The sequence below is a fragment of the Thermobia domestica genome, chromosome 2 (assembly GCF_964235325.1).
Source record: "Thermobia domestica chromosome 2, izTheDome1.hap1.1, whole genome shotgun sequence".
NCBI lineage: Eukaryota > Metazoa > Arthropoda > Insecta > Zygentoma > Lepismatidae > Thermobia > Thermobia domestica.
In genome coordinates this window covers 152,829,741-152,841,843 of record NC_137455.1, presented here as the reverse complement: position 1 = coordinate 152,841,843, position 12,103 = coordinate 152,829,741, and the positions used below count along the sequence as shown (strand labels likewise).

General features: G+C 37.1%; 1 protein-coding gene across 4 annotated transcripts in view; it reads right to left on the bottom strand.

Moving 5' to 3' along the window:
• The window catches only part of Hmgcr (HMG coenzyme A reductase), a 514,078-nt gene that overhangs the window by 84,860 nt on the left and 417,115 nt on the right, over positions 1-12,103 (bottom strand). For all 4 annotated transcript variants that reach the window (XM_081747341.1, XM_081747354.1, XM_081747347.1 and 1 more), the window contains one exon: positions 11,003-11,114. In XM_081747341.1, the coding sequence (XP_081603467.1) occupies positions 11,003-11,114 (112 nt within the window). The remainder of the gene's footprint in view (positions 1-11,002; positions 11,115-12,103) is intronic.

The window sequence follows — 12,103 nt, the reverse complement described above, 5'->3', positions numbered from 1 at the left end:
AGTTGGGAGTGTTAAGAACCGGCTGTTCCATTTTGTGTGTGTGTGTGTGTGTGTTTGTTTGTTTGTTCAGAATAACGTGTGATGCGATGTATTTCGTCATGGTATAATTCACGTTTTCCCCACTTATAAGCATATTCATGTCCCGACACTTAAAACTTGTGCTAATAACTCTGGTCTGTTTTATTGCAAAAAAGCAAGGACCAACGTATTATTGAAATCACCAATCATCTGCCTACTTTGGACCAATCATAAAGTCAGAGCATATCTCAAAATTCGGTTAATGGCATGTCTGGGAATTTCACCCTAGAGGGAATACTCTGTACACCCATTGAACATTAATGAAATATGCATTTTTGGATTGCGTATGCGTGACTTCCTTTACGCTGATAAGAACCACCATCCATAATCTCTCGCATTCGAAATAGGGCCTCTTGAAATTTGGCTTTTCCGCGATTTTGGATAGTCCTAGCTCTGAAACTATGCACTTTTCCCCACAGGTCCATATGAACTTTTTCTCTTATTTTGATGTAAGGAATCACCTCTTACAGTTTGTCGGTCTAGTTCATTAACACCCTGTATATGTCGCTTTACAGACCTAAGTGAAGGACTAGAAGACTCTCAAAAGGAATGAATTGCTATAGGTTAACACATATAAAGTAGCATTTTAATATATAGATGTTGGGATGAGTTTATGGCAAATTCGGAGACGTTAATGTCAAATGGATATTATATATATATATATATATATATATATATATATATATATATATATATATATACAAGGGCGGATCCAAGGGGGGGGCTACGGGGCTATAGCCTCCCCTTGACGCTCAGGTTTACACTGGATAAAATGGGCTTCAATTTTGCTTTACACTGGATAAAACGGCAAATTATGGTTTAGCCCCTCCCTTGATCATATCCTGGATCCGCCACTGTATATTATATATATATATATATATATATATATATATATATATATATATATATATTAATTAATCTATATCCGAGTACGCCTCATTGCGGGTCTACAGATCTTATCAGCATGCAATAGGTTTTGTCATTCTGACTAAAGCAAAGCACTTCCTATGTCGTCAACCCGCTATACGTATCTCTTCTATGGTTGCTTAACACAAGGATATCAACCTTAGTAACCCCTTAGCGACAATGTTAAATTTACAGGATTAAAACGATCCCTAAAATGTTGAAAAAAAAGTAACACACTTAAAAAAATGAATGAGAAACCTGATAAATGTCCACAAAAGTTGGTATCAACCAGCTGTCGTTTCTAGCGTCTGTAGTTTTGAAGATCTCATTATCGAAAGGAATTGACCACAAACACACAACGTAGCATTTTGATATACCGGTACAGTATATAGTACCTGAACCCTCGCTGTCTACACACGCTTCATTTTAATATGAGCATGAATCTCCTTTCCACTTCCTCGTTATATTTGTACATGTTCCTTTATAAACATAATGAAGGGAAGACTCACAAAGGAAATGACTTGCTACAGATAAGCATATTGGAATATATTTGAGTTCAGTGTTTCTTTCAGCAGCGAGACTACATGAGACGTGGATCTACAGCTTAATATGGGATACAAACCACATAAGCTCCAGCCTCTGGACTCCGGTTTTTCGTGCCGAAGACACGTACTTGGCTGTGGCGAGGATAACTGTGGCACAACACAAGAACGCTATGCAATATATGCAAAGAGGAGAAAATCTGTCGAATCTCTTTCTCCTGCTGAAAGAGGATCACTTGTTACAGTAGTGACGTGCATGAATGCTACTGATACTTTTGTGTCACCATTGCTGGTATTTCCAAGGAAAAATACGAAACAAGAATCATTAGATGGAGATCAATCTGGAACATTAGCGCATGTCATCCAAGTGGATGGATACAAACTGAATCCTTTTGCAGTGGCTTCAGAATTTTGTTAACTTTGTGAAAACCACTCCAGGTGATCCAGTCGTTTTAATTCTGGATGGATATTATTCGCACACCAGAAATTTTAACGTGATCGATCTAGCTACAGAAGCAAGTATGTTTACAGAGAAAAATGGATGCAGAGCTTAACTTGTAAAACGTGGTGCTTTGAAGACTGTGCTAGATGATAGAGGCCACTTATTCATTTCACCCATTTAGCTTGTTTGTCTAAATGACCATGACCATTTTCGTTTTTTTTTTTTTCAGCCCAACGTTGATCAGCTTATGACTTTCTCAGTATCGTTGTTGGGAAGGATATAAGGCAATCCATTCTTTATTTTCGCGCATCTGAACACTTTTCAAAAACTTTTTTCACTTGTATTTTGAAGATCATTTATATAGAGTTTACTTACGTAAGACATATAAGTATGTAATACTCTACTGAATCGTGTTGTTTTCCATTTTTGCACTTAGCTTCCTCAACTCAAATAGTGATTTAGAAAAGGGGACGATCCGAGATTAAAGCGATGTTTGCAACGTCCGTCAACCCCGCTATACGTAGCTCTTCTTCTGTTGTCTAACACAAGGATATCAACCATAGCAACGCTCTAGCAATTATGTTAATCTTTTGGGCTCAAAGCAATTCCTAAAACGCTGAATAGAAAAATAACGGCATGTTTTATGATAATTTGAATGACAACTAGCAAATCTACTCAAACTGAAATCGACTAGCTAAAACGGCACCTTTCTATAGTTTGAGCTTTCCAAGATCATTGTCGAATGAAATTGGCCAAAAATATAAAAACGAAGCATTTTAATTTATAGGCTGCCACAGATACAACTAAACTTACATCTATATTGTTTTAATGTCTTTTAGGATGTTCAACTACCTAAAACAATTATCACCCAAATTAATCGTAACATTTAACACTCCAATTTTTGTTTAAAATTAACCTAAAATACTGCCGCTTGGTGTAAAACACTGCTACAAATTTTAAAATACAACTGCCATTTTGTCGAACATTAATTATAGAATCTTATTGATTTTTTAAGGTTATTTTTCATTAACACTTCTGACGAACAGAGCTCAATCTTTTTAGCTTATTACTTTTCAGTGACTAAGAAAATAGGTCTTGTGACTGTGAAATAAAATCGATGGATTTACATGTTTCATAGCTCTTACATGTTGAAAAAGTAATTTCTGGATGTCCGTTCGTCCCCATATATGTACATATGCCTAGAGGCCATACCATTCGACTTATCCGGTTCAATTTTAAACTTAAGGTTCGTACAAAGATTCTCCAGCAGTGGGGAGGGTCGAATTTTCTTGCTACACCCCAAAACAAGTGTCGTTTTCTAAAGTGTGAAGATACAAAATTTTTCCTTTCTATAAAAATAGCCCTGGCGATTACATTTATATTTCATGAGCCAAGATTGAGGTTCGTCGTGGCTAAGCGGTTATCTTACGCGCCTTTGGCATCGAAGACTCGGGTTCGATTCCCTGCGGGTGTTCAGGTGGTTGGATCCCACGTTTAGCTGTAGATCCACATCTCACACAGCCTCGCTCCTGAAAAGGACGCTAAATTCAAGATCAAATCAAAGTCATAAATCAATATTTCATTAGCAGAGACATAAGTTGTTTCTCACGGAAAATATTCACGGAAATGAGTTTTAAAATTACACTTATTTTATTTCATAAGTAAATATTTCAGTAAAAACTAAAACTTGGCATGGTTTAAGAAAGAGGAGAAAAGATTTTAGAACGGTGGTCTGCACCTTTTATTTTAACCATAAATACTTTCCCCATGTCAACCTTATCAACGCTCTTAACGCAATGTTATTTTGTGTTCTCTCCACTTTAGGACTCGTGTCTTTGTAATCACAATGTTTTCTCAACTTTCGTCTATCGTCTTTACTTACGTCTATCATTAAATGGAAACGAACCTCTCAGTAATTTTATTTGTTTTAGTAAAGTAATATTACGAAATTTCTTATCTTGCAGCCAACACTAAACATGATTTTACAACCTTTGCTTACCCTTTTATTCAACGCTGAAGCTTGCTTAGATATTTTGGGTAGCGCTCTTTTGTTGATATTTTAACATTTTGATTATACTGCTTATTTATGTATTTTTGGAATATCTTCATCAACATGATTTTGTGGTTTGATAAGACAATCTCTTCCATAGCATTTTTAAAACACACTCCGTGATATTTCAATTTAGTGTGTGTGACATTGTCAAATTTGTGCACTTAAGAGCCGTATATTTTATTTCAAAATGAAGTATAAAAACACAAATATATAAAATTAAAATTACATTCTTAATAATTTTGTTGCAGCCATAGATGAAATTTTGTTTTCACTATTTGATAAGTAGGTATCTCAGGTCAGAGATGATTTCAGAATATTTTTCCAAGTGGGACTTCAATACAAAGGGACTAAAAAGTAGCACTGCTTTAATATTGGTAATTCCTATTGAAAACGATCGAATATATGGCCCAGTGGATCAAGAAATACTACATTGGTTGACAATTATTTGGGCCTCCTTGCACATTCCCTTATATTTCCCAATTCTTCCTAATTCTGATCTCTCTCCTTGCTCTGTTTGTTTCCTTTCGTAATTCGTTGTTTAACTTCATGTACATTTTTCTGCCTTCTTCTATATCAATCTGGTTCTACGTCTTCATTTCCCTCATTTTCTGTCTTAGCCGTTTTGTTTTCACGGTAACCTACCACTTCTTCTGCAGCCTGCTGTATGCAAAGTTTAATATGCTCCCACTGTCCGTTAGGCCTTCTATACACTATAGGATAGATCCTAGGAAATCTCTTACGATTCTTCCTAGTCAAAATCTCAACGTATAAGGCATCAGATCGCACGTCACCACAAAGGTCACTTGGCGCGAGCTGGGATCGAACCAAGAACCCCATACACCAGAAATGAACGCTCTTTCACTGAGCCACCGCGGCCTCTAATAATTATTCGAATTTGAACAGCACTAGAATGAGGATCATCTCTAGAACATTAGTTAAATTACTAAGTAGTACTTTCAAAAATATATACACAGAAATTATAATAGTAACGTTATGTCTTGAAAAAAGATGAAAAATTAGAGCTCAGACTCGTAAGTGCGTTTAAAGGACCCTTCTTATGTGTCAAGGTAGATCAAATTTGAATTAAAGCCGTATTTCTGGTTTTCTCGGATATCTTCCCTTCTTTCCATTCTATGAAATGAAATGAAATCTTGCCGGTTAGGCTTAATGAGACGGTGATGATGAGAAATGAATGAAATGGTGGAATGAAGAAAGTGGGAGGAAACGGGAGAACCTCGACAAAACCCACGCACACGGTGTTTGTCCAGCACAAAGTCCACTTGGCACGAGCTGGGATCGAACCAAGGACCCCATGCACCAGAAGCGAATGCTCTACCACTGAGCCAAAGTGGCTCCCTTCTTTCCATTCTATCACTGACAATGTGGCCCTTGAGTTTCGACTGCAGAAACAATTATATATATATATATATATATACATTTCTAGCACTAAAAGTCACTGACCTTTTACGGTATGAAAAAGTACACAATTTAGGGGGATAACTAAAAACCATCGCAGCTCACTCGACGGTAAAAACAACTGAAAGAACGATAATTTATCCGATTCCCGTAACAGTCTTCAGAATCTTATATAAAAAGCTCAAATTATTCTAGTGGTATTTCCATTTTTCTCATTCTTGATTTTAAGTGCTTTTTTGGCTTACGTTTGGAATTACCTACTTTTATGTCTTCGTTGAAGAAGAAAGTCCTTCTTTAAGTTTAACAGGCTCAAATTTATCAACATTGATCCCCTTTTAAGGTCAAGATCACACACAAAGAATGCGTCAGAAAGTATTCAGGACAAATGGATGGTAGCCGCACCTAATGAGCAGCCCAAAACCAACAACAGAACATTGGAAATGACTGACTACAGAACAAACTGTTATTAAATACTGACTGAAATAAAAGGAGTCCTGTAATAAACGTCTCTCTAAATTCCAGGCAGGTAGCAACTAAATTAAAATAAGCCTCGGTAAAAAATTTGGAGAAAATCATTATTGTTAGAGCCAAGCTTTTTATCTTTTCTTTATGCGTTAGATGTACGCACAATTGCCGCATTCATTTCTCAATCTACGCGTTAAACGAGGAAATCCTGGATGGAAAGGCCACCGCTTCAGGCAAATACAAGTGGCGGTAAGAACGAAAAAATGTACAGGGTCAAGTTCAGGAAGCATCACTTTCTCTTGTCTAGACTTCACGATTGGAAGAAAGAAAAAGAAAAAGGACACGAGTTTGTTACGTTGGTTGTGTTACATATAACTGTATAATCTCACATATTGCTTCACTGTAACAAATTCCGAATTAACGGTGACCGAATTATATAAAAGACCTACACAGTAGTATAAAAATATATTAGTGAATGATACTTGGTAGCATTTAAATAATTAATTAAACCACTATACTAAAACACGTATTTTTTTTCTAGAAATCGACTAGGTAAGTTACTTTTCTCATTTACGGCTAGTTCAAAGTGTATTTACCCTTTGGAAAGTCACATTGCCATCACCAGTTGTATTCAGTTGGACACCAACATTATAGACTGTCACCCGACATCGCAATTTCCACTGTTCACGCTGATGGTTCCATTTACACACGAGGTTAACTGTGCTGAAGACCTTATAGCGTGTTAGTCATAGCGGTATTCCTCGATAATTAATACAGTTCGCTTTATCAACTTTCTTAAATATATGTACTACTACTGATTTTATTCAGTCATTGGGAATTTTATATTTCTGCCATGTAAACAGATTAATCGCTAAATGAATCTCTATGATTAGATTGAATCTTCATCTTGCAGCCTCTAGAGATATGTTATTTGCTTAGTGGCTAATTCATTCTCTAAAAGAGTTATTTTCTCAATAACAGGGGCTGACTGGCCTATTCTGCTGCTCTGCAAATGTAGGATGGAGCCATCCCAACTTCGGGTAGAGGTGGGGCCCCATTAAACCTCAAAAACATACCAGCATGGAAAATATTTGTGGTTAACTTATATCCGATTGACTTTTATCTGCATTAAGACAAGTAAAATAAATATAGTTAAATTTTCAAAACCCGTCCTAATGTTCGAACATTGTGACCCTCGAACATTACGCCTAGTTTTCAAGAACTTTTATACTTAATCTTTTGCTTCTATTTTTAATATACGTATATAATACTAAAATATATTTACAGGTTAGAAGATAACGTGATATCTGATAACGAATAACACCAAAGTCAAGTACATTCCGTGGGTCCTCCTTTTGGTCTAGCAAGGTGCACCCTATGGCTGCCAGTCCACCCCTGTTCAATAAGCATTGCTGCTGCTTTTCTTCAGTGTGTGTATTTAGATCATCATAATAACGTCTTCCTCTATTTAAAAGAATTCCAGTATCAGTTAGAATGTTCTTTTCCATCCTGAATCACATGCATTCTAAGCTGATACCGCCTTTAAATTCACTTGTATCTTCGCAAAAGTCGTTTATGTTTCTGTTTTTACTATTTGCTTTTACATCCAGTATCTTGTTTTACACGTATTCCCTGTTCTCGTTGATAAAAGTGCGAGTAACTTCAAGTTTACTATTAAATACCTATCTTATATACTTTCTGAATCTGAACGCAATCTATACCGTTTCTGTTGCTCATTTGCGTTCATATTTCTAATCGAGTCATAGCTTATACAAAGTGGGTCAAGAAATAACGAATCGGACATAAGAGATGAGAAATCGAAAAGTGTTAGTGTATTCGATGTAGCAACACGTAATAATATTTCGTATTCTACGTAGTATACTGTGAACGTAGCACATTGATCTTGAACAGAGAAAAGGGGACGGTGCGGAAAGGTGAAACATAACCTGAAGTAATGACGTTTACAAGGCAAACGTTCTTCTAAACGTTATACTGCAGCTGTGAATAAAATGGTTTCGGTAAAGCTAACAAGCAGAGCACACACGAAAATGTCGCTGATGAAGAAGGTTAAGATATTCATAATAAATGAATATTGCTCGCAGTGTAGATCGATGAACAAGTACATGAAATATCTCATGCCAAGTTCAACAGTGATCTACCCGCTAAATCACCAATACATGAACACATAAAGAAGTTTGGCCAAACAGGATCCAGGATCCGTGCTTGATGAGGACCAGAAATACCCCCGTTGGAAGCGGACTGAAGTATAGAAGAAGGATATTTGTCAGCGAATGTTGCAGAGCTCTACTAAGTTCACGGCACGTTTGTCGCAGCAGACAAGAATATTGCGATCAACATGTCAGCGCATCCTGAAGGACCTTAACCTCAAGTCACAGAAGATCATGGCTTTACAGGTATTGAACGTGTACAGTGTTGCACATGCTTACGGCAGAAAATCAAAAGTGGTTTTCTCGATCCAAACCTTTACTTCATGACGGACGACGGGTGGTTCCACCTCAATGGATACATTAATTCGCACAACATGTGCTATTGGTCTGTCGAAAACCTACGACAAGTATTCGAGACACGGCTCCATGCTGCAAAGATTGGAGTGTGGTAAGCAGCGTTGAGCACAAGAATCATTGTTCTTATTCTTTTAGGAGACACTATGAACTTAGTGTGTTACATTACCGACATCTTTGAGCACTTCGTGGGTCGACTGATGACAGATGATAAACGTATTTCCAGCAGGACAGTGCAACAGCACACGACTCCTTGAAAGCAGTGCACTCTGCTTTCACAACTGACAGAACTATCTAGACTGATCAATCGCCTCCAAGGTCTTCTTATCTATCCAGTTGCGATTTTAGGTGCACCAATAATTCACGAACCATTCACGCACTGAACATGATCCATCGGGGCAATCTATGCTTGGAAGAAGGTGGTCAACATTTCCAGCAGTAACTGTATACACAGAGGAACCCATGCAAGTACGTGTTTTATCTTTGGTCTAGTTGTACAGAACGATCGAAAAGTCCCCGAACCCAAACTTCAAAAAAAGAAAAAAAATGGCGGTAGTTATTACGAGAAGGTAAATATTTCTGTGTAAACTGATTTGCTAGGGTCCTGGCTATACACGACCCAAGAGATGGAGCTGGGGAGTGGTGCTAGCAGTCGCGGCGAAGAAATAAACTACATAAAGCGCTGTTAGCAAAATAATCACTCCAGTTGGAAGGATGAGTTTGTCGGTGAAGGAACGTGTGTTTCTGTTAGATATGTATTTCAAAACTCAATTATACAGTGCTGCAAACGAGAAATTTGTGAATCGTTTCGGGCGTTCTGTGAGTAAATCAACTATTCATGCATTAACAACGAGATTTCGTGAATGACAGTGTGCATCATAAAAGCCGCGTAGTGGCCGCCCTGCAGTTTTGACGAATGATGTTTTGTAAGACGCGCCGCACGACTGCAACAATCACCACAGAAAGGACTTCAGCGGTTATCACAAGTGGGCGTATCATATGGCTCTGCACAAAAAGCAACAAAACGGTTAAAACTGCGACCATATCACGGGAAAGTCGTTCAGGAGTCGTGGACCGATTTTTTTCGAAACCCGAGTGAAGTCCATTGTGTATCAGGACATTATATAGTAGCTTATCGCGCTTTTGGACGCTGGTGAACGAGATGTGTGGTTACAGCAAGACGGGGCAACATGCCATACGTCCAATGACATCGTGGCATCTCTGCATGAGTTTTTTGATGACCACTTGATTTCAACAGGAGTTTGGCCGCCAAGATCACCCGATTTGTCCTCACCTGATTTTTTCCTATGGGGTTATTTGAAGGGGAAAGTCTACTAAAATAATCCCCCCCGATTTATATAGACTGAAATCAAACATCATTTAGTGCATTACTGCAATTGATATGCCTATGCTGCATAGCGTAGCACGAAACATGTGTCGTCGCATACGTTTGTGCATGCTGCAGGAAGGGAGCCACTTTCAGCATCTCTTGTAATGTGCTTACATCTACCCAGATATCCTCCGAGAGAAATCACCTGAATAACTTGTTAGCTGATTACTGTGTTCCTGTGTTTGTGTTACTGTGTGTGTGTTATTTAGTACTTGTGTTAACATGATTATTTTGCTAACAGCACTTTATGTCGTTCATTTCTTCGCCACGACTGCTAACGAATTCTCTTGGGTCGTGTATAGTCAAGGCCCTAGCAAATCAGTTTACACAGAAATATTTACCTTCTTGTAATAACTACCACCACTTTTTTTCTTTCTTTCTTTCTTTCTTTCTTTTTTTTTAAGTTTGGGTTCGGGAACTTTTCAATCGCTCTGTATAATACAGCCTTGCAGTTTATATGTTCATTACTTATTTGTGTTCATTTTATCTTCGCCCACCCTGTACTTCTCGACCGTAACACATTCCATGCTTTCTTCCATTACTTTCCTCACAATATTATGGTTGTTCTTCCATACTTTGTTTACATGTATGTTGGTTAACATGATAAGCTGCGAAAATACAGTTCCGTTGTGTTGTTCTGTATATGATACTTCTGAGTTCGGCCTCTTCTCAAATTTTCGTTTTCGGTCCTCCCCCCTTCCTCAATCTTCGCCATACATTTACAATTTGTGACAAGAGTTTTCGGTGATCCATCGAAATGAAACTAAATTGGTTTCTTGTGTAGACATCCATATAAGTTCACTCGTATATTTATAGATCTGTTCATGTTGGAAATACGAAAATTTAATGTTATTAGATGCTCATAAACTTAACTCCATTCCTACTACTCCATTGCTATTACTGTGCTTAGGCTTTCCTCAATGATCGTGCAAACAATCATACTAGTGTTTACTATTTTTTGTACCTCAAAAAGTGAATTTTTAACCGCTGGCCATTATGCCCTTAATCTTGCGGCATTAGGATAGGCTTGGAGCCTTACCGAATAGAAAAATACATCACTACACGACGAATCATCATTGGCATAGTACATGCAATAAAGATGTGTGCTAAAGTTAAGAAAACTAATAACATTTAAGATAACATAAGAAATCAAATAAACTTATGATAAAACTCCATCGTACAACTTACCGAGGATGTACTTCGATCCCATCTTGTGAAGGCTTCGGAATTGATGGTAACTGTACAATAATGCTATGCATCTTATAAGGGTCATTACAATCACATCAGCAGCATTATATTCCTGCAAAGAAGAAACTGAACTTATTAAGAAATAGAAATAGGATGGATTTGATAGTTTCATCTTCCGCCAAACTCAATTTTAAGTAAGAAAGGAAATCTTTGCAAACAAATAAGTTTATTACAACTCTCTCTCTCTCTTTCTTTCTTTCTGTCTGTTACACACATATATCATATATGGTCTACGCGACACGGAATTATACGTAAACATATCAGACTATCAGCTGTTGAAGAATCTCACAGTCTAACTCCAAAGACTGTCACTAGATCCTGATGAAATTTATATGGAAGCTGCAAGAAAGTATACTCTTCGAAACTAAAAAAGAATAATAAAAATCAGTACATCTGTATTGAAGTTATGTGTAAGCACGAACACAATGAAGTTAGTTAATTATGAAATTAACATTATCAACAGTTAGGAGTTTCATGGTGTAGTTCCGATAACTATCATCAGATCCTAATGAAATTTATATAAAACCACCGCGAGAATATCCTTTTTCAAACAAAAGGTAACTCAACAAAATTGGGCACCTATGTCGAAATTATGCATGATCATACGCATAATTATGGTATGAAAACCATCAGCCATTAAAAAGTTTCATGTTCTAACTCTGAAGACTATGATTAGATTCTGATGAAATTTACGTAGAACAACCGAAAAAGAACTCTTTCAAACAAATAATAATAAAATAAAATCGGTGCACATATGTCGAAAAGTTATACTTGAACATACGTATAATAGATTCTTTTGTAAAAAGTTCTTGATGAAACCGATGTTTCGACCTTATTCATAAATATTTGTCACGACAAGTTTTGTAATAAGTTAATGCTTTCCGTAATCCCTCAAATACAACTCCTGGGGTCGATACTATCACTTATAACCAACTTTGTCAGGCGCTAACAGTTTCATGTTATCCTTGCTATGTTATATACGGCTATACTCACTACAGGCTTTTTTCCTACTTTATAGATGCTTGATAAAATCGTCGTTTT